This window comes from Channa argus, chromosome 13 (genome assembly GCF_033026475.1).
Source record: "Channa argus isolate prfri chromosome 13, Channa argus male v1.0, whole genome shotgun sequence".
Taxonomy (NCBI): Eukaryota; Metazoa; Chordata; class Actinopteri; order Anabantiformes; family Channidae; genus Channa; species Channa argus.
Genome location: NC_090209.1, coordinates 4932978 through 4956176, shown reverse-complemented (window position 1 = coordinate 4956176; position 23199 = coordinate 4932978). Strand labels below are relative to the sequence as shown.

General features: G+C 42.3%; 1 protein-coding gene across 4 annotated transcripts in view; it reads right to left on the bottom strand.

The window, feature by feature from the left end:
* Positions 1 to 23199, bottom strand: part of hspg2 (heparan sulfate proteoglycan 2) — an 89704-nt gene that overhangs the window by 13711 nt on the left and 52794 nt on the right. For 3 of the 4 annotated variants that reach the window (XM_067525592.1, XM_067525593.1, XM_067525594.1), the window contains 32 exons: positions 20006 to 20073; positions 19798 to 19862; positions 19536 to 19676; positions 18273 to 18464; positions 17890 to 17928; positions 16509 to 16757; positions 16296 to 16349; positions 15556 to 15639; positions 14931 to 15023; positions 14739 to 14831; positions 14363 to 14593; positions 14168 to 14281; positions 13939 to 14066; positions 13088 to 13174; positions 12928 to 12986; positions 12601 to 12765; positions 12408 to 12518; positions 12017 to 12117; positions 11177 to 11357; positions 8826 to 8885; positions 6392 to 6514; positions 6119 to 6271; positions 5036 to 5196; positions 4698 to 4775; positions 3020 to 3155; positions 2487 to 2638; positions 2081 to 2225; positions 1376 to 1519; positions 966 to 1100; positions 678 to 859; positions 349 to 544; positions 51 to 230 (listed from right to left, as the gene is read on the bottom strand). In XM_067525592.1, coding sequence (XP_067381693.1) covers positions 51 to 230; positions 349 to 544; positions 678 to 859; positions 966 to 1100; positions 1376 to 1519; positions 2081 to 2225; positions 2487 to 2638; positions 3020 to 3155; positions 4698 to 4775; positions 5036 to 5196; positions 6119 to 6271; positions 6392 to 6514; positions 8826 to 8885; positions 11177 to 11357; positions 12017 to 12117; positions 12408 to 12518; positions 12601 to 12765; positions 12928 to 12986; positions 13088 to 13174; positions 13939 to 14066; positions 14168 to 14281; positions 14363 to 14593; positions 14739 to 14831; positions 14931 to 15023; positions 15556 to 15639; positions 16296 to 16349; positions 16509 to 16757; positions 17890 to 17928; positions 18273 to 18464; positions 19536 to 19676; positions 19798 to 19862; positions 20006 to 20073 — 4100 coding nt within the window. The remainder of the gene's footprint in view (positions 1 to 50; positions 231 to 348; positions 545 to 677; positions 860 to 965; positions 1101 to 1375; positions 1520 to 2080; positions 2226 to 2486; positions 2639 to 3019; positions 3156 to 4697; positions 4776 to 5035; positions 5197 to 6118; positions 6272 to 6391; positions 6515 to 8825; positions 8886 to 11176; positions 11358 to 12016; positions 12118 to 12407; positions 12519 to 12600; positions 12766 to 12927; positions 12987 to 13087; positions 13175 to 13938; positions 14067 to 14167; positions 14282 to 14362; positions 14594 to 14738; positions 14832 to 14930; positions 15024 to 15555; positions 15640 to 16295; positions 16350 to 16508; positions 16758 to 17889; positions 17929 to 18272; positions 18465 to 19535; positions 19677 to 19797; positions 19863 to 20005; positions 20074 to 23199) is intronic. The other variant, XM_067525595.1, reaches the window with a different exon arrangement.

The window sequence follows — 23199 nt, the reverse complement described above, 5'->3', positions numbered from 1 at the left end:
ACCAACAGGGCCTTAACCAAAACAGCCAAACAGCCAAACACAGCACTCACTCTCTACATCCAGCATGATGGTGACTTCAGTGGTGCCCATGGTGTTGGTGGCACTGCAGATGTATTCTCCAGAGTCTTGGCGACCGACGCTGGGCAGCACCAGACTGTTGTTCACCACCGTGTGTCTCCAGGGCAGAGGAGAGCGCAGCTTGGACCAAGTGATCTTAGGGGACGGGAAGCCTATGACCAAACACAAAGTGAAGGAAAGAAATCGTTGGCTCCTGCTTTGACTAAAGACGTATTCTTGTTGCTTTCCTTCGCATTGAGGCCTTCAGAATGAATATTTGCAGCAGGTTACCGTGGGCTTCGCAGCGCAGTGTTGCAACCTGCCCCTCTGTCACAACCATCAGTGGCTCGGGAACAGTGGCCCTAGGTGCCGATGGCACTTGAGAGCCTCGCTCAACAATCACTTCTACTTTGGTCTCTCTAGTGCCCTCGTTGTTACGAGCTGTGCACACATACGTGCCGCTGTCTTCTGGACGTGCAGCTAGTATCTGCACAAACGGAAAATGTGATACATTTCACTACGAAAACACACACAATGTTAAACCTTTAAATGGCAACATGATGGATTACTTTCAACTATTCCGAACATGTTGCTATGGTTGCTATGAGTTGTATCAGTACCTGCATGACGGCATTGGATTCCATGGGCACAGGGCTGCTCAGCATGGTCTTGCGGTTGCTGTCCAGCCTGTGCCATGAGACTGAGGGCCGGGGTTCTCCTGATGCCTGGCATTCCAGGTTAATGGCGTCACCCACCCTGACCTGCACAGGCCCAACGGGGGTGACAATGGCCACAGGGGGCTCTGAGGGCATAGACAAACATACACTCAGGTTGCTTTGCATCTGAGCATCCACTAGAGGGCAGCCTTCACTTAGAAGTTCATCCGTGAACATGTGCATGTAGCTTACCTTTAATGATTAAAGACACAATGGTGTGGGTAATGCCAAACAGGTTGCTTGCCACACAACGATAGGCACCATGGTTGGCAGGGCGGGCATTGGTTATGGTAAGAACAGAACCATCAGGGCTGACTTTTGCATTGTCTGTTGAACAGAGGTACACGTAACATTAGACCTGCTGTATATTGCCGTTCACTTAAAGGGACGTTCAGGCACTTGTACAATATGTTCTGTGGTTAAATTGGTTAAATTAAGCAACAGAGTTCTTTATGGGTGGACTGCAAAAGTAATGGCTTGTAAATAATGACATCATACAATCAGTACTCATTGAGCAGAATTATTCCTCAGAGACTGTGTGTGTGTGTGTGTGTGTGTGTGTGGGGGGGGGGGGGGGGGGGGGATGTGGGTGTGGCTATTACCTGGCAGCGGCTGGTTGCTCACCAGTTTCCACTCCAGTCTGACAGGCTGGGCTCCGCTGTACACCCTGCACCTGAAGCTGGCTGACTCCCCCACTCGCACTGCAGCACTGTGGGGCTCAATAGCGATGATTGGACTCTGAGGACCTGCAGCAGAAAGCAGCAGTTTGGATTCTGGACAGATTCTATTTGAATATTACTGTTCATAATGTCACTTCACTAATCTGACCTTTTTTTTCTTTTTTTTTTTTAACAGAAAGTCCAAGTAAATAAATTACTATTCAATGTGGCTCTGGCCTTCATTCAAGTCAAGAGCTCAAACACAGTTAAAGTCCAGGAAGGAGTGAAGGAGAATGAGATCATGGGACAGTAGTGAGGAAAATCATTTAATCTGAGGTCACACTGGAAAGCAGAACTGGAAAGTTAAGTTATGAAGTGAGGCGGTGTCAGCCTGAGAACAACAGCCTGCCCTAATGTGTTTCCCCCAGCCTCTGACTGATGCTGCCATCAAGTAGAAATTCTATAGAGAAAAGCCAACGACAAAACCAATCATCACACAGTCGGAACCCAAGCACAGTCGAGGACGGGGGTAAAACACAGAGGAAACTGTATTACATCCTGCTGCAATACCAAAAATGTTTCTTATTAGTCCGTGAAGAAAAGCACACCACATACACCATACGAGGCCCTAAGTGTCGACTAACTCACGTGAAGAAGATGAAGTGACAGACACAGAGACAGAAGCCTGGTGGACTGGAGATACTATCCCTCCAGGGCTGCCCTGCACCTGACAGATATACTCTCCTGAATCGTCTGGGGTGGCCGCCAGGATGCGCAGCCGGCTGCCTAGGACCTACACAGCAGACAAAGAATGGACACACTTCAGCTCAGCTTAGAGAACCAAGGTACAACTACCACCTTTACTTCTACTACTACTAGCATATGATACCAAGTATACTGAAAATGGACATAACAATCTACAGTATCAGTGCAGGATTTACAAAATGTCCTTTACATGTATAGTATAAAAGAACACTCTGTACATGCTGGACTGAATAAATCTGCGTGTAAGAAAAATGATGCACAATTTATCCACTAATCTTTGTGGGATCACCTGGTGATTTGAGGAAAGGAGTCCACTGGCTTTCCTCCAGGTAACTTGGGGAGGAGGATTTCCAGGGGCAAAGCAGTTGAGCTCCAGAGTCTGGCCCTCGCTAACATCGGCTATAGACGGCTGAATTGTGACCACTGATGTGATGTGATCCGCTGCACAAACAGAAACACACAGCACAGTGGAGCTCTTGTCGTCCACGTTCAGATGTGGGCAATAAAAGTTTTTGGCATTTGGTTTACATTTACCGTTCTTTTCCTAATCACGTCAATTAAAATCATTACTCTGGAAATAAAAACGTTATTTTTTTCTCAGATGCAACATTTGACTTTTTTGTCGTGCTAAACTTGTTCAAGAAAGAAACATTAAGATATCTACACTGATCAGCCCGAACAAGAACATCCCCTGGTGGTTTTAATCTTGTGGGATACGGTACGGGGATCACAAGCTTCTGGTGTACTGTGTATTCTGACTTCTGTTGATCATCTGACCAAACATCTCATGCAGGCTAATTCAGTTTAAAGAAGCCGTCTCACCTTTGAGCACGGTGACCTTAATGGGAGCACTATTTGAGCCAATGCTGTTGCTGCCAACACACATGTAAGTGCCTGAATCAGACATCTCGATGTCGGGGACGAGCAGCGTACCGATGTCAGTGCGGTCCATTCGGGCCTGGAGAGAACACATGAGTGAATGAGAATAACAATAAACAGAAATGTTATTTCACTGTCGATTGGTCTAACATGATATGCAGTGCTGTGCATTACACCTCAGAGATATGATTTCATAATTACTTAAAACATACCAACGCACACAGTGAACATACAGAATATAAAAGCACATCACTTACCTGTGCCACGTCGTTTGAAACAACACAAATATGACAGTGTTATGAAATTACTAATGTAGCTGATGGCAACACAAAGTGCTAGAGCATAGATCTTAAAGACAAGACAAAGGCTGTTACTGCTACAGTTCAGACCTCCTGTGGATGGATGTCGGTTTTTTGGGTTCTACTGCTCTACACTTTGTGCACATTGTGTTAATATATTATGATCAGTGATAACTAGGTTTACTATGTTATAATCTTTATTCTAAATGACATAATTACTGACGACTGCAAAAATGGTGAAAGAAATTAGGACACAGATTAGAATTGAGATAGTTTGCAACACACTGGTTTGAGCCAGAGGTTACAGTCCTCAATAAATGTTACGAAGTAGGTCTATAATGTAAAGTGAGAATAATCACTAGCCAGTGGCCTGGAAGTCAAAAGAAACCCTAAAACGCAAAACCTCCTTTAAGAGGTCCCATGACTTTTTGGCTCGTGAGTAATAAACAGCCGGATTTGTTTGTACACTGTTCCCCAGGCTGAAAATGAGCTTTTGTCAAGTTTGGAAACACCTCAGAAAGAGTGGAGGGAGGGCGGCACCAGAAGGGGAGGGTCTCGGGAGGGATTACTGTATCCCGGGGGTGTTGGGACATCAATGGACAAAGCTGCTTAACTCCAGCCCATTCAACCGTGAGGGAGGCTAAACTGAGCAGTAGCTGAGGCAGGTCCTGGCTCAATGTGTGTCTGAACCCATTGATGAGTTTTCAAAGCAGGCCGTTTGCTAGAGCATACAGAATTTCTGCGTGGTCGCACGGCAGAGCCCGGCTCCCCCCCCTGGGAAAGGCTGACACAACGCAGTGGCTCTCTGAGGCAGAACTAAACGGGCCCCGAAGCCATCGCCGACCTGAGGTGGGCCATGCAGAAACCAGACTAACACAAAACTCCCTGTGGTGGTGGGGCGGTGCCTGGCATGGAGCAAAATATGTCTGACATACCTGCAGTGCCTAATGTAAACTTAGTCCTGTTAATACATTTATGGAAAAATGAGGCTGAACCAGGTACTGAGAGGCCAAACACATCTGGAATTTCATGATAAGGCCAGTACAAAACAACAATTTTACCAATAAAACACAACACAAAAACAAGAGCTGAGTGCGAGTACATCAACTCATCAACCAGACCCAGCTGGTGGGTTTGAATGTATCTGGCACCAGCTCTAAAGAGACTTAGTGAGTACTTGAAATAAATTATTTACAGGGTGTGTCAACGGCAAATTTGATCATGCACTTAGTCAACACTGTGTGAGGACAAGGTCAGTAAAAGACAGTGGATGTGAACTGTGAGACGGGACAGACAGACAGACAGTGGACAGATGGACAGACCTGCAGCTCCTCAATACGTCTCTGTAACACATCGAGACTGTTGCTTTTAAACTGATGGAAACCGTGAGAGGGAATGGCCTGAGCAAATGTCAGAACAGGGGGGGATAAATTTTAAAAAAAAAAGGGGGAGACAAACAGAAAGGGGGGGGGGAAATATAAAGATAAATGGTCAAAACAGTCAACAAAACAGTATGTTGAAATATCAAGGGCGCCAGACACACCTTGAGGTGCAAGACAGAGATACAACATGGCAACAACACGGCAAAATGCAAATACAGTTACAGTTTTAATTGATGTTAAAGTCATCACTCAGGCAGCGGCAGCAGGACGCGTCTCACCTGTGGCGGGATTTGTCCTCCGTTTTTCAGCCAGGTGAGCTTCGGGGCGGGCGATCCCGATGCACGGCAGTACAACCTCAAGGTGTCGCCTTCGTGAACTTCAATATTTTGGGGACTGACTTGGACTTGGGGCAGGGTGCCTAGGCCACTTGGGTTGGACTCTGATCGGAAAATGCACCGAGATCATTCACAAGATAAAAAAAAAATATCCGCCACGATTCAACAGCTCCAGAGACAAACCTTTATAGTTTGTGTCTCTTTGTTTGTTACTTTTGTGATAATAACTCTTAACAGTGCAGCATCTAGCACTGAATCCCTTTCCAAGTGTAGGACGATGGCGTCCAATACACATTATGTTCTTCTGGTGCTGCATTTTATTTCTTTTTGTTGATCTACTGTTTCTGTCATAAGTAATATAGTTTTCCTTTGTACACTAAGTATTTGAAATGAGTTGCGGTTACTTCGCGTGAAAACTACATTCATTACCTTTCAGTATATGTTGACATGGTGTCTCAGGGTGTGGTTGGCACGTTTCTGCAAGTGGACTAACCACACAATACGTTACAGGACACGCTGACTGTCTGTCAGAACATGAGCTGCCTGGTTCAAATGAGTGAATTTCTTAGCCACTTAGCCAACTATTAAAAATGTCATATAACAACGAAATATTCCTGTGACTTTTCTTGCTTCTGATAGTAATTTGATTTGTTTTTTTTTCTGTTCTGTGCTACTATAGAGACATTTGTAAAACATAGCGGTGCATGTTATTTTCTGATGATACGCTAATGAAAGCACAATTATGAATACCAACGTCCATGTTCTATGAATAAATCCCTCCACTGCACCATTAAAAAGGTTAGATCCTATAGCCCAGGTTTACAGTAACACAAACAGACAAATAATCAGAATGTTACTTATTTAGCTCAAGAACATCAGTCAACACAGTAATTAATCTATGTCTAGAGTCTGCTAAGGTTAAACAGCATTGGCCACCATAAGGACTTTGACCCAAACGTGTAAACAGGATTATGGCTCCACTTTACGAGTAAAACTCATTCACACAGACGTGAACACAGAACATACTTTGTACATAGAGCGAAGCCCGGGCTGTGTGCTCGCCATGAGTGTTCAGAGCCTTGCAGGTGTATTCTCCTTCATCAGCTGGATCCACAGCTGTGAAGGTCAGTACACCACCTCGTATTACAGCTCTGGGACTCGTTCTCTTTCCTGGACCTCCTGCAATAATCACAGTTACGTGTTGTCATTGAGAAAAACTGTTTGTCTTCTCAAAATGTCATTAACTAACTTGAATATCGGCCTCTCGGTTTAAATGAGTTTATTTCAAACTTATCGTACCAATCCATTCGATGGCAGGGGTTGGGTTTCCAGTCACTGTGCAGCGAAACTCTGCCCGCTGTCCCTGCTGGACATTGAGCACTGAAGGAGTAACGGTGGCCACAGGCAGGGTCCCCTCAGCAGCTACAGAAGGAGACACACCAGTCAACCACAGCTCAAAACAGACCCTTCCAAGAGGAAATAGAGAGGTAAAGCGTGATAATGCAGACGGATCTATTGATGCAACAGTGAAGTGAAATAAAACCTTGTGGAAAGAGCATAGCCACCGGTGGGTTGTTTAATCTGTATAAGCTGTGGGAACGCTTCTGATTTTGATGAACCGATCATACTGAAAGCGTGAACCCATGCCCCCACCCCCACCCTTGGCAGTCTACATCCTTAAAGCAGATGGAACAGATGAGATGTGGCAGGCAGGACTGGGCATGGCCTCTGGGCATATTGCTGCCTGCGCCAGTTTGTTTGGCTGCTTGACTTTCTATTCAATCCCTTATGATCCCAGGGCGACAGAGCAAAAGAAAGGCCTCTTTCAGTACGGAGGGAGGAATATAAGGCTCTATCTAAGCAGGCGGAAAACTGCTGGGTCCCTTGTAGCCTGGCCTCAGCTGTGTCGCTCTGACCTTAGAAATACTAATACATCACAGGGGAGAGAAATGTCCCCGTCCTCTGTGGGACATGGAGCAAACAAGACGGCGTTACGTTTATACTGAACACAGATTAACCTGAGGTGTTTGTAAAGATCTATGGGGGAAGAGCCTTAGAAGAAACTCGTCTCCTTGCTACCTTTGTTTGGTTTTTATCCGTCTGACTTTACCCCATTACAATGGGGTAAATAGAATCTAATTTGTGCTGCTAAAAAACAAGGAAGATTTTTTTTTTTTTTACATAGACTAACATCATTGATGGTTTGTAGAAAAATCTTGACACATTAAGATAATTGTAATATAATCCAATATCTAATTTTAGAAAAACTGTGAGTATGTGTAACCTCATTATATGCAGAAAATGTGAGTTAAAAGTTGACTTTTTATGCAACTTGAACATCAAAATTCAAACATCTGTAGTTAATAGAGGCTTAAACACAACACAAAACGAACTGCTGCCTGCAGCAAAATTTTGCATGTAAATTATGCATTTAAAATAAATACTATTTTATTTTACAATAGCAAAATAATTAGGTGTAGCAAAGGAACAAAATACAATGAAAGTGTCCCCCTAAGTGCCCCCACAGCAGAGCTCGATCGCAATCTCCCCGTCCGGTTTGGGAATCAAACCCAGGACCTTCTTACTGTGATTCAAGAGCGTAGCCACTCTGCTGCTAAAGTTCCCTCTAAGGCTCCTCCCCCCTCAGTAGACAAAACACGATTGGGTGTCTAAAATGTGTCCCCAGGATAACGGATCATGAATCACAGTTTTCGGCTGATTTGAGGTGCCTCCCCTGCTCCGGATAATACAGAGATCACGTTTTTATCAGCTTTATAGGAAAGTTATTTTCAAACAATATATAATTTAATAATCAACGATGGCATTTGCATTATAGTTTGACTTGGAGCTATTGGTGTCATATTTACTTTAATAGAAGACTTTCATCAGTTTGACACACTGACACCAGTGTGTCTACACAAACTGAGCTTTCATGTAATGAGAGTGTGATAGGATGTATTAGGCACAGTATGATGTTTGAAGCCCAGATGTTTCCTGAGGGAAGGAAAAGGGAAAGAAAAGATGGCAGAGAGAAAGAACAAGAACATCATCTCCTGTCTTTGAATGTGGAGACTCTGTCCCCCCCCTCTTAGAATATCCAGTTAGGCTTCCACCACCTGATGATGTATCGTTACAGACTTAATAACTTAACAAAATGTAATACAATATCCTTTTTATTAAACAGCAACATGCTGGACTATGATTGCATTCCTTTGAAGTAGATTTTAATTAAATATCCTGATATATACTTTACACATTCCATTAAAACCCATTATGTTAAATCATAGGCTTAATTTTGTTTTTGTCCAATTTAGGGGGACGCGGTCATTTCTGTAATTGAAAAGAGATCTAGTTCTTTAATGTGGCAATGACAAATAGAGTCTGCATTCATAAAGAGTTGCCTATAAGAATCAACATGCACGTTTTCCTGCAGTGATGGACCCAATGAACCCAAAGAGCCAGATGGGAGCCAGTAATGCTCATGTACAATCTTGTAAGCTCAAAGTCTTGCGGACTTCACATTATACTTCAAACTAAGGTGGTTGCATGTGATTGGTGTTCTGAGCCATCGTGTGTGATGGGAGGGCAGAGCTTGGTTGATTGTACATGGACGCTACCAGTCCACCAGTATATCCATGCTGCAGAAGATGAGTGCATGCATGACACAGAGAGAGAGAGGCCAGGTCCATCCTGGGAGCCTGGCAGAGAGGTAACTGTGCCCCCGCGGACTTACGCTTTCTGTGTCCTTCAAACATTTCATAGGCTGTGTAAAACATCTGAGTCTGTGAGGCCTCTGGAGATGTGGGAGGAAAGGAGGGAGGGAGGGGACAGGTATACTGACAGGTCAGTTCTCCAGGGTAACAGCAGACTACCTCCCACCTCCCTTGAGATACCTGTATCCATCTCCAAAACGGGAGCCACTGTGCCTTTGTCCACTGATTTCCAAATAGCATCACACTTACATTATTAACATGCTACAACAATCAAGGAACTGAATTTCAACTGGCAACAACTGAACATAAAGCACTGCAGTATTTTTGTCCTGTTTCAGCTAATGACTTTTGCTATTTGATTGTATTCATTTTAGTTGATGCCATTTGAAATCATAGTTACAGTACATACATTCAATCTTCACGCTTACCTGAGGAAATGAAGCACATCGTGAACCAGTGCATTGGTTCAAATGACCACATTGTTTAAAACATTTAAGCTTTATCTTGCATTCAACACCAACCAAATTCCAAATTAAAAACCAAGACACACACACACACACACTCAAAGTGCATAACTAAGAGAACTGTATAGCAGCAAAAGAGCTAAGCTAATGCAGAACAGCCACACATGATGACACATGCAGGTTAGTAGCAACAAAAGTACTAATTTCAGCTGGTTAAACAGCTGTCATACAGCTTGGGGTTGACCTGAATTAACCAATGAACTCCATCCATAAATTGGCAAATCAGTTTTATCTATTGTCATTATTTTAATCAATTTTCTGTTTTTCACAAAATATTTTCACAGTTATGATAAATACAATACAAGGTGACATGTGTACATTACATCAGTGAGGATATCGTTCATTAAGAAGCATTTTTTTTTTAAAATGAGTGTAAAATCTTTACAGAAGCACCTTTGGGTAAAGCTGCAATTATACTGTGTTTGAGTCAGCAAGAATGAACAAATACAAAAACGTTGTCAATGATTAAAAAAAAAAAGGCTTAAAATGTGACCTGTGATTGTAAGGTGTCACAGATTTATAAAATATATTCTCATAAAAACCCTTAACATTTCCTAAATATAAACACACATCAAATATGGTAATAGCATTCATATATTTGATTTCATGGAAACATTCAGGATATCATATTTCAGTCAATCAAAAACAACAAATGCGCCAACAGTACTGAAAGGATGCAAATGAAAAAACTAAATATACAATGGTTGATTATTATCAACATAATTATTTTATTTTTTTCCTAATGCTCTTAAATATTTTACCAAGTCTGACAAGTACTGTAACAATCGATACAACCAGGGCAGACGTGTGCCCACACTGGAAGGAATGAAGGGATAGTACAATAAAAAAAAAACTGCACTTTTAAAAACTATACGCAACCTCAAGTTGAAGGAACTGCATGGCTACTAGCACCGATTGTTAATTCACCATCAGGATGGATCAAAAAGAGTAACACAGCGGACAGTAATTTGAGGAAAGAGTACAGTATCAAATGGACTAATGGAAACACACACACACACACGCACACACAAATCAGGGGTAAATGGTAAATGGCCGCTTATCGGGGCAGTGGTCTTCTTCCTGCTTCTCCTCATTTCCAGATACTCTGAAGTCCTCTTTAGGTGCAATTTGTGAAGCCACTAACCTCCCACCGTGGCACCCACACTGCTCCTTATCATCATTACACACTTACAGCTCAGGCAGGGAGGGACCCCAGGGAGCCCAGAGTTTACAGATAGACACCCGAATCCAGCACCCAGCTAGTAAAACCTCAAACAGACTGCAGCAGCCAGTCATTCTACCAATGATGAGAAGCAACCAAACCGCCACCAATTAATCAAAGCCGAGTGAAAAACAAGAAACATAGAAACCTGCAACAGTAGCTCCAGTGGAGTGTTGGCAGAGAGCATGACCCAACAAATCGCTGATCTAAAATAGTGCTCGACTGTTTTTATCGACGTTTATTATCTGGAGATTTTTGTAGCCTAGTCTTTTTGTTTAAACCAGACCCACAAGCTGTATTTCTTCATATAAAGCGCAGAAAATCCATTTATTAGAGATATATTAGAAATTAAGTTAAAAAAAGAAGGAAGGCCTGGATGGGCGACATGATAGTAAGACATGGCTCATATGTTAGTTTCTAGAAGCAGGGAGTCAGAACTGTGAGCTTATTACACGTTAACTATGCAGGATGAGAAATGCAGTCAAACTCAGACGCATGCACTATTGCAAGCTTAAGGAGGAACTCAAGTTCAGGGTATGGGTTTAACTACGGGAGCCAAAGCCGGTGAGATGGCAGGGGGTTGGTGGGTAACGGGTAATGGAAAGCGGTGCCGGGGATCACGAACCTGGCACATAGAGAATGGCACTGCCCTCGTCCATGGCAAACATGTTGGAGCCCGTGCAAACGTAGACACCCGCATCCTCGGGCTGGACGTTCCGAATCGTCAGGATGCCATTGAAGTCCATGGCCCGGTTGGGAAGCTTCCCGTTACCCCTTCGGGTCCACACCAGGGTGTAGGCTGGAGACTAGGGTGGAGGGAGAGCAGATGAACACAAACACTTCCCAAGGTGCAGGCAACCATGTTGGGCAGGTGTGACAGAAAAATGCTTTTTTTGTTTAACTTTTCTACCTGTTTTCTAATTACATCGTGACAGTGAGGACAAAAAAATCCAACATGTACTTTGATTTTGCGTGAACTTCAGACCAATGTAGTAAAATTTCACACATGAACACAAAATAAAACATAATAACACACCAAGGATAATTACAATAAAATACACAAAAAACATTCCTTTACAATAAATAATGTAATAGTTATACACTTATTTGCTTTCTTACGGAGATTTAGATAAGACTATCTCCCGCCTGACTATGACTATGCCACCGTGCCTAAATGCTTTGAAATATTTTTGTATTCATCTCCAGCTTTATGAAGGTTTACCAATTTCATTTTGAGGCCTTCTGAAATCCATCTCCCTGATCCCATTGTTTTTGCTGCTCTCAGCAAACTGACTGACACTGCTGACAGACTTAATATTTAAACGATTGGACACTGGATTTCAAATATTAAAAGTTAATTACCTACAATTATCACACTTTTTTATACGCTCCTTGGCCATTTTGTTACTGAAGACCAAAAACCCTTTGAGTCAACTGTTTAATAATGAACAGTGGCCAGTGGTACCTTGCTCTTTGCTGTACAGATGAAGCTGACTGTGGACCCCACCCTGACAGTCTGGGCTTTGGGCTCCTCAACGGTGACCTCAATGGCTTTAGATGGGACACCTGGCGAAATGCAGACAATGCATTTATACTGTTAAATACATTTAGAGTTTTGTAAATTACAAAATAAATTTTATCAATTTTATCCTACAAAAAATGCCTGACACCCCCGATTATCAACTCCGTCATGTCTCATCCTAACACCTTCAAACTCCTAAATACCAACAATCAACAAATCTAAATGAGGTCTTATATGATCCATGCATGAACAAACCCCAGGCTTTGAACTATGAATGGCACTAAAATAAGGGAAAAAAAAACTGTTTGCTTATGGAAGTAAGAGCAATACACACTTGTCACGACAATTTCAGCACGGCTCCTGTTGGTGCTGCGCTGGTCCTGACAGGTACAGATGTAAACCCCTGCATCACTTGGCTGGACACTGGGGAAGAAGAGTTCAGCTCCTGCAAACACAGGTGACAAACAGGTGTGATATTCGCATAAAAACACCTATAAAGGGTATCATATCTGAAATATGATCCATACCTTGTCTGCGTCTGTCAGCACTGCTGGAGATTGGTCGACCATCCTCTCTGGACCAGAAGAAGTAGTGAGGTGGAGAGCCGGACACTTGACACCTCAGAGTGACAGGACCGCCCTGGTTCGCCAGGACCCTTCCTGGATAAACCTTCACCACAAAGGGGGCTGCCACTGTAAAGTGCAAAGATCAAATCATCATAAGAGACACATTACACAACAAATTCAGCAGCAGTGTGACAGCACATAGTTAAACCATATAAACATATCGTACGGTTTCATTTTTCATATTTTATATCATGAGTGCTGTTTAATCCTTCTTGGACTGAAGCTCACCATCGTGTGGACGACACTTGTCTCTCGCCTGTGGGTTGCCAACATATCCAGGAGCACAACTGATCATGGTAAAAACACAAACTTTACTACAGAGAACCCCGAAAAGGCAAAGTTATGAAAATGAAATGACAAAAACGGAAAAAGTGTTGGCTTATCGCACCGTTCACAATACTGGCCAGTGTAGCCAGGCTGACAGGCGGTGCACTGGTAGCCTCCATTTCCAAGGCTCTCACAGGTGGGAGAGAACCTGTTATAAGGAAACACACAAGGACAAGAAGCTCAGTTCAAGAGCAGGGACAAGGTTCACAATCAGCTCAGTTTCTTTAAAGCAAATAAAATAAAAAAAAATTCATTGTCATGTTTTTTTTTTCTTTTCTGCCGTGAAATTAACAAAGGAGCTTAAGGCTAAAATATGACAAGCAAAATAAAATTTAAAAAAAGTCTACACTCGTAACATTTGTCTGAGGTTTTCAAAACGTATTGAAACCTGGGCTGTCAATCGATTATAATTTTTAATCACATTAACTGCTGTTAAATGTGATCACACATTAATCCCACATGTGATCACAATGATACTGACTTTGTGAACCTACAAACCGACATAACTGAAAATTCATTTTTATAATTTACATTTTTCTGCAATAGCAAAGTCACATATAATATGAAAAACAACTGTGATATTAATCACTGGGCGAGTTTTTTTTTGGCATTATTGTGTTATCACGTTAATGCCGACGGCCTTAATTGAAAGATTTCTTTTATATATTGTAGCTTTTTCAAACCACTTTAAAATGAAATGAGTGACGTTATAAAACCATGTCGTTTCAGGAGAAAAACAAAAATGCAATTTGGAATTTTAGTTGATAGGGCCATAAAGGGAATAAGTCTGAATCAAACTCCGGAATTTAAAAGACAGTGGAATTTCCTTTGAACCAGAGCAAGTGAGCTGGATAAAGACTTGTCTTTAGCAATAAACAGAGTTGGAATGTAACTTGTAACTGTGACACTTACTGGTTGTCAGGGTCGGTATGGGGGCAGGCACAGGGCTGGCAGTCCTCAGGAGTGCCAACTGTGGGGTCGCCAAAGAAGCCAGGGGCGCACTGCTCACAAAGCTCACCCTGTGTGTTATGCAGGCAGCTCTGGCAGGAAAAACATATCATGTTTAGAGATTCGTCCATCACGTCATAGCTCCGATCTGGCCACAACAAGGTCAGTAATTCACTTATCTAGTGCCACATACCGTGCAGATCCCAGTCTCCGGGTGGCAGGAGTCAGAGTGACCGTTACATTCACAGAGCTCACAGTGACCCAGGTATAAACCTCCCCCGGTGCGAGTATATCCAGACGCACAGTCCTGGATTTAGGGGACATTATATGGTTTTGACATGTCGAGGAGCACTTTTTATGAGTCAACAATTCAGAAAAGACGTATTACCTGGCAGGAGAGTCCCTGGTATCCAGGTGGGCAGCGGCACTGCTCCACCTCCAGGGCCTGTGCCAAGCCGCTGTAGTTGGGCACGGCAACTTCCATACTGATGTCAGAGATACTGGAGGAGCGCATCTCAGTGAAGTAGGATGCTCGGATAAGGATATCGTCCAGGTCAGCCAAAACCATCATCAGGTGCTCACGGGTGGCGGGCATGCCATCAGGACGATGCCACCTTTCCTATGAAACAAGGAGACAGCAGATATTACCGTGCAAGCACAAGTCCTTTTGTTTCTCGGAGCCTATGGAGCCAGAGGTTGGGTTCACCGACAGATCACTTCACTGAGGCGCATGCTTGTTGAAACTACTGTTCCGAACTACTCACCTCCCTGAAGACAATCTCAAATTGTTGAGTTTCTCTGCCTCCCTGCTGCCTCCTCTGCCATGGCTGACGAGCTACCAAAGTTATGTCGTTACCCTACAAGAACAACACTGGCCAGTAAAAAAAAATGCTCCACAGTCATGTAATCATTAGAGAAAACAGTGAGTCATCATGGAAGCAGGAGGGTACACTCACGATAATCTGGACGTCTGCGTCATCAAGCAGTGTTCCTCTTGGTCCCGCGACATAGGAGATGGTGTATTTGAGTTTACCTCCATAAGAACCAACCTAAAACATGATTAGCATGGAAGAAGATTATATGCTTTTCCCGGGTCAAAACAGTGCTGCGATGCCCATGAGTTGAGTAGCATAACCATAAATTGTGTGCTAGGACGAGGTGAAGGAGTGGAAAATCAGGGTGGTGAATGCACTAAAAGTCTAATTCTTCCCACTGTGTTCTTTAAGTTTAGTTTATTTGTCACATAAATGCCGAATTAGATCATGTCTTGTGTGGTTTTGGGGGCTTTTGCCCAAGTGCAGAATGACTTAGGAAGAGAAAACAGGGCTAGTCCCAGTCAATAAAGAATGAGAACTGCTGCTTTTGAAGTGAAGTGGGCATATTTCAGGTTGTGGTTAAGAAAACAAGAACCCCTGAAACTCCTTGCATCTGCTGCACCTTCCATTATATGTCACAGGAGGAACGTTTGTGAAGCGTGGTGAGAAGGCTAGATGTTACTAAAAGTGCTATAGCACTTCCCTCCCTCTTTAAATGTTGGACGTGGGGCAGGAGGAGACATGGCCACGTGTTTTCACAAGTTACCTTATTCCCTGTAAATTGCGCCGGGAGCTGCCAGTAGAGCAGATCGTCCTGGTGTAAGCTGAAACGTTTGTAGACCAGAGCGTACTGAGAGGTAAAAGAGGAAGGAGAGGTAGAAGAGAATAAGCAACGGGTAGAGAAAGCAGCAGCACGACTAAAATATAGCGTAAGCAGGCAGAAAAGTATTACAAGCAGACAAGCACGTCAAAGAGCAACTCTGAAAACACTCTCAGGAGCAAGGAAGAAAAGCATGGACTTTTAAATACAGTCCATGTGCTCTAATACAGATGCTATTAAAGTCTCCAGTGACAGTTTGATGAGACAATAGAAGTAACACTGTGCTTTGACAACTTAAACAACAGCTTCCATCGTCGGTAGTGTAGCAATGACAGCCTACGATGTGCCTCAGCAAGAGGCTGTTTTAAAACACACAACATTATAATAACAGACCACTGTACGTCAAATCGTAGTGGACAATAACATTGACAGGATTGAGTGGGAGATATTTGCTTAACAACGGGAGAAAACCCGACTGGACACTTCAATTATGAAAATAGCTCAGTCTTTGGCAACTGTAAACTAAAGACATTCTGTGTTTCTTTAGTAGATCGTTATTTTCAGCTGTTAGAAGCAGAGATTTTAGACCCAAACTTTAACTGCCGTGCACAGCATGACAACCTACTACACTATGTATATGTGCCGACAGGCAAGACATGAAGCAGCTCAGTCATCTCAATTTCTACCTTGCTGCTGTCCCCAGATGCACTCGCAGAGGTTTCGCTCACTGTGTTCCTGTTCTGTTCATCCACCACAGAGCCAGAGCCCAAAAAGAAACCATGAAGATCACCAATAAGAGCAAATGAATGAATCAATGAAAACATATATAAACAAAGAAAACATAAAAAAAACACTCAGAAACAATCTAGAATTCTCTCCCAATATGGGACAGAGTGTACCTGCAGACGAGGAACATAACCTGGGGAGTATGAGTGGGGTCTGGTCGGCCTAACCGGGCTCAAATTACGCGCAGACAATCGAGACGATGAAGAGGAGGAAGAGGATGTTGGGGCCCGAGAATAAGATGAAGTAAAAGAGGAGGACGCTTTAGAGAAGGACGAGGGAAAGAATGGAGAGGAACCCGCTGGTCCATTGGAGAAGTTAGCGAGGAGCGCCCACACATCATCGTCCAGCTGTCTGACGTCACTCTGCGGAGGCGGACAGTCGGGTCCAATGGGAACAGTCAAAATGATGGAGATAAGGTTCGAGAATGTAGCCTTTCCACTATGTACGCTGATATACAGCTCTTTAAAACGGTGAACATGCTACTTTAGCCCATGCTTTTTAGTCTACGGTGCTCGGATGTGTGAGTTCAGCACACTGGAGTTACGCACGTAAAGCATTTAGATGCACTGTAATGTCACCTGTAACTGGTCAAAAGAGACATTTATGCTCTGTTGAACATAGTCGAGCAGGGTATCAAACCATAAAACGCTTCAAATCAATAACTCGAGACATTTTCCTGAAACTTGCCTTTGCATGCCGACCCAGTTGCATGCCTGTTTTCAGTTCCCCTTCATCAAAGCGAGCAGATTTTCCATGCCGCTATAGGTAAGAACTTCGATAGATGACTATAAACCTGCAGTGTGTTAGCGGATAGCGACACTGTGCATTAAGCTCTCTCTCTCTAGACATGTGAGAGTTGCTTATGCTACAGCAAACTACAATGCAGTCCATACAAAATACCTGTCTAGCTCTTTTGGTTCTGTGGGTCTCTTTATGTTCGGAGGCCATCTGGTTCCAAATGGAAGCATCCTTTCTTAGCTGCTCCTCCGGCACGTACGAGTGACTCTATTGAAGTGGATAAAGCCCTTTGATCACTTTTCTAATCACTGAGCTGATGGTATTCAGGAATGCTATGATAGTGTTACTTAAAGCAAAGTTAAACTGTATGAAACTCTTTAATGGACCATTAATAATCAATCCATTTAGATGGACCATGGGATGTGGAGCGGAAAGCAATTTTGGTTGTGCAGCCGGCGCGGCCGTGTAAGCAGTTAAACTCAGGAGACGCCAAGTGGCCAGCTTCAACTGCAAACAACACCATGCTGCTCAACACCAAGTGATGATTAAGAACATAAAATAAGATGGGCATCCTTAAATATGTGGATATAAAAAAGAAAATAAGAATGGGGTTCAGTATATTATGAATACTACATCAACAGTGGCTCGAAACATGCCAGACAAGAGAGGACACCATCAAGTCATCAAGTTTGCATCAAGTCAAGCCAAACTGCAGTCACGACACGACCACAACACACTGATACCACTGTACTATACCTTTTTTGTTCGTCTCACGCGGGTATAGAAAGACTCCTTCTATGGAGTTGAGGGGGCAAAAACAAAAATGCTTGTTTACGTAGGAGAACAGTTACATTTATGCACAACATTGTCCCAGTAAAAACACAGATGCAAAAGAAAGTGCAGCAACGGAGGCAAAGAGAATGCACGCAGACTGAGAAAAGAAAGGTTGGCTTATGGTGGAAGCGAGAAATAGCTGTGATTTGGGGACAGGAAACGAATAAGAATGGTCTTCGTTTTTCCTTTTAAGTGCTGCTCAGTGCATTATGTACAGCAGAATTCGTGGTCTTCGTTTGGCTACTCCCACCGATTTAGCTGCTTTACTGTACTGTACTGTACTGTATGTGCTGTTTGATACTGACCTTGTCTCCTTGGTAGACCCCTGGGAGCTGCCAGTAGTGAGGCTCCTGTCCTAGGTAGTCAAAGTTGGTGTAGGACAGCTGAGTGCCTTCAGTGGACACCTCCACAGTAAATCCGGTGGAGATGCGATTGGTGCGCTGGCGATTTACCAGAGCGAATCCCTGGAAGTTCCCTGGAGAGAAGGCTAATGAGACCTGCAAGAGCACATGTACAATTAAGCTGAATGGTACAGCAAAAAATCACAGTTCAAGTAAGAAGTGATAAAATTATTACTATCTTTATGCAGCAATATTGACTCAGTTAGCTGAAGGGCAACTGAGTGCACTGCATTCAACTTGACCCTGATAGATAAATGAAGTCCAATGGCACATTAAAAGGTTCAATAGTCAAACCTGTGCCACTGAAAAGATGCTTTATTAAAACACACACACACACACACACACACACACACACACACACACACACACACACACACACACACACACACACTTAGACTGACCATAACAACATAGAGTTTCTTTATTACTACGAAAACTTTGTAAACAACTGTGCAGTGGTGGACTTAGTGATTCTAGTGGTAGAGAATTAGAGCAAACTAGTGCTGCAAGTTATAATTCTTGATTCTTTCTCTGTGGCCTTAGATTTTTTCAGCCTTTGCTCTGGGGTGGTTCTAAGAGAAGTCAAAGCTTATCTTTACAACCATTTACTCAGCAGGGGGGACTATGTGCACAAAAGTTCTTTCTTATCTGGGGAGATATCACGGATGCATGTGATCTCACTGGCTATTTCATTCTTTCCATGTCTATGTGTCAGTATCCATGATATAAGTAGCCTTTTGAATGACTGGTGCAGTGTTTGATATTTAGAGGGGTCTACTGTATAACAAGGAATGAAATATAGTATTTATACTATTTTTTTCACTATTATATGGTCGCATGAATACAAGAACTGCTATATTTTCTTTATTTCAGCATGAAATTTATATAAAGGTATCTATGTAAGGAGTGGGCCCCTTTTCACTGAAGCTGTACTGTTGTACTGTCATGATTCAACAATAGCCCAGAATGGACAAACACTAACACAACGCAGAGAGAGAAGTAACATTAATATTTGCTATCTTACTAAATATATTGGCATCCAAAGTAACCTCATCACATGACATATACACAGGTTTCAAAGGTTTAAACAACTTCTTCTTGAAGTCTTCTTCTATGAGCTGTCGTAATGCGTGTGTGACTGTGCCATACACAACCCAAACTGCTCACCTGGTCTCTATAGTACGTTGAGCTAGAGCACTGCTGAGTGACACCCATGCAGAAACAGGAAAGGCAGCCATCTTTGTTGTCCTGACTGAGGTGGAAGGTTCCGGGCTTACAGCTAGAGCAAAAACGCCCTTCAACGTTCATCTAGAACATAGTGCCAAGGGAAGACAATACTGCGTAAGGCAAATGATCCATGCCAGGACACCAAAAGGTAAAAACCACGTCGATAAAAAGAGTCGATGTCGATAAAAATTGTCTTTGTCACCTTGCAGAGACACACACCACCACTGCAGCTTTCACTTCCCCTTGGATCACAGTTATAGCAGTTACCTGTGACAGGACAGTACAACAGATGTTTACACTATGTACTAGTGAAATTAAAGTAATCTTTGCAATTTGTATTGGATCTATAATCTAAAAAAACAGATGTTGGAACAATATCAAATTTTCCTGGATCAAAGCACTGGATATACCATTGACGACATTGGAGACAGTACATCTCTGTCCCAGCAGTGGGTTGCCAGTGTATCCTGTGGCACATCTGAAATTAAAATAGACACGGTGTTTGAATCCATTTTCCATTCAAGGAGGATACAAGTTTTAGTCAAAGAACAATGAGGCAGGAAGCTGAAGGAGTCTGCAGAAGATGATAAATGTCATAAATTATGTCCATTAGGAAGTCTTCTTGATACAAGACAGACCCTTAACTATGAAAAGACTGAGTCATCCAGACAAGGAAATACCAGCCAGTAATACATATAGGCGTTTATAACTGGAAATACGTTTGTACTATACAAGTACAAAACGCATTTCCAGAACGGCTGAGACACTGTGTGGGACGTGAATAGGAAGAAATGTTTATTGTTTGCAAGTCATTGCAACTAATTTTTTTTTGTAAATGTACAAAGACAACATAGAAAATGTTGAAACTGAGGATTTGTTTTTAAAAAATGTTAAAACAGGGGCATTAGTACCAGTTTCTTGCATCACCTGTTCTTAACAACGCTCTGTGAACTCTGGGAACTCACTAGGCCAAATGTTTTAACTTTGAAAGCAAATTTGTTTCCCATTCCTGCTTGTTATGGGATTTCAGCTTCTCATTTCAGAGACAACTTTGTAATGCACAAACTGTCACCATTTTCTCCTTTACCTCAATCAATTTTAAACAAGGCCAGGGTCAAAGAAGGTGGCAGTTTTAGGGTCTTGTTTACATATGGTTGTTTCTTTGCGCAGTAGAGTGTCTATTTTTAATGGAGTGGTGCCTCAGAGCACAACAATCAAGACCTACATGTATTTTTCCAAGTAATCTTAATACTTTAATGATATTATGTATCACATATCATTGATATTTTCAAATTTTCTGCAATTGTACATTGATAAAAGTTATTCTCAAGGTTAATAAACATTTTTTAAAGTGAACAAACTCGCCATATCCTTATTTCTGAAACTCTAACCTTCATTGGATTTCTCCGTTTATACCTTGTCCTGGATGTAGACCTCATGCAAATGAACCTCATTAGTTGCTGCATGTGTGTGTTTGTCTTAGCATTACACATATTTTCTAGACGTTTGTTGCTTCTTTGCAAATTTTTAAGACGTGTTGCTGGCATGAAATCAAATAAAGCATGTAAACTAAAAGAAAACTTTTAACATTTTTTGTTTCAACATTTTAAATGTTTTCTTTGTACTATTTACATTCAAAAATATTAATTTTTTTCCTGTTTCACACAACATCCCCATTTTTCTAAAAATGGGGTTTGTACACTGAAGACCACTCTTATATTCATAGAACCAAAAAAATGACAGACACCAGCTTTTGCAATTTTTCCCCAGACAAAGAAGATAATAAAGCACTGCTAGAAGAGGAGATGGATAAAGCTGCTGCATTCATTCAACATATCTCAGATGTTGATTCCATCTCGCATGAGGAATGTACAGCTGAAACAGATATTTTTGAACAGGAACAAAAATATTAACATTAGGAGTACAAAAAAATGTAAAACATATCATCAGATTAAAAAAAAGACATACAGGAGCGATATCATGACAAGGCAGTAGGGAGGATGACTGCAGTAGAAGATGCTAAGCTGGCAAAAAGGAAAATTCTACAAATGCGACATAGTAAAGCAATTTGCCTTCCACCCCAGCAAAATGCGCAGCTACCACCAAAAACAAAAGCTAATCCAAGCACAGATGTTTACAGGTTAGAGGCCCTGAGGACAGCTGCTGTCAGTCTTACCTCAGCTATCAGGGTCCACCGGTAGCCAACAAAGAGGAGCTCCATTTAATGAGCTTACTTTGAGAAAAAGCCTTTGCAAGTATTTGATCATATAATAATATATTGAGAAAGTGTGGATGCTGGTGGTGCTAGGTAAAAGGGATAAACCTCAAGAGGGTCAGACCTGAGGTAGTGTGGCCATGACAAAATGAACAAAGGTATACACATAACGCGTACTAATAAAAGTATTCCTTAGCAGGGTTCTTGTGCAGTTATTGTAACGGTTAGCTATTAGTATCAATATCAAAAAAAATCACCACGTTAAACATCTGGAAGCTTTAAAATAAATCATTCTCTTCATTAAGTTTCAGTAATGTTGTTACAATATTAGACAAAAATAGCAGGATCTGAATATAGAGATAATGCAATGAAAAAAACATGTTGCTCCCTAATCATCAGGGATAATTTTGATAGGAATGGCCAGCCTTCCCAGGACAACGTGAAGAGAACCGCCTTGATACTGCTTCTTGTTGGCAGACACATCTCCTTTTAAGAGCCTCAGCAGGTCCAAAAGCCCAGATTGAGGGTTGTTTGTCTTCTTCTTCTTCTGCTTCTGCTGCTGCCGTTTTTTGGTTGCTTTCTTTGCAGCAGTAGCCTTGTTTTTGGTAGGGTCACCGGTTTTTTTAGACATCTTTGTAGTGCTAGATTTGGAAGTTGTGGTTTTGATAGTGTTCTTAAAGGAATTATGTTTCTTGTTTTGGTTCACGCTACACTTGTGTTGCTTTGAGGATTTCTTTCTGCCCCCCTGAACCTTCTTCGTAATTGGGCCATTGTTTTTAACACGTAGTGCAAAATCCTTTTTACTGGTCTTATCACGTTTTGTATGCAGCAGAGGGTTTCCAGCAGGTTTTGATTTGTGCGATGGTGGCTCCAGTTGATATTTAGTGATTGCTGTCTCTTCTTTAACTTGCTTCAATCTTGTTTGGCTTGGCCGTGAGACATGTTTAGCTCTTACGGTGGACGTCCTACCCTTTGGCCTTTTTGTTTCTGGCATCGTTGTAGTTCTAGGTTTAGCTTTAGACACAATGCTTGATTTACTCAAGCTCACCTTTACGTTCGTAGCTGCACTTGTTGAAAATTTAACTCTAGATGACCTGGTGACTGTTTGGAGAAGTGCACGGTGTTTCTCTAGCTTAGTGGAGATTGCTTGCTTGAATTTTCCATCTCTGGTGTTAGGTTTGTTCATAGGGAGGACTGGCGTAGGTAAGCTTTTGGGCACTGTGGCTTTATTGGTTAGAGGTGTTTCTGTAGGTAAAATCACCTGGGGCTGAGTTGTTGAATATGACGGGATTGTGAGAACTGTGGAGAGTGAAGGCAGAACCTTTCTTTCATTGGCCAAACGGAAATTGCCACGAGCGCGTTTCATCCTGTTCAACTCCTGAGCCAGAG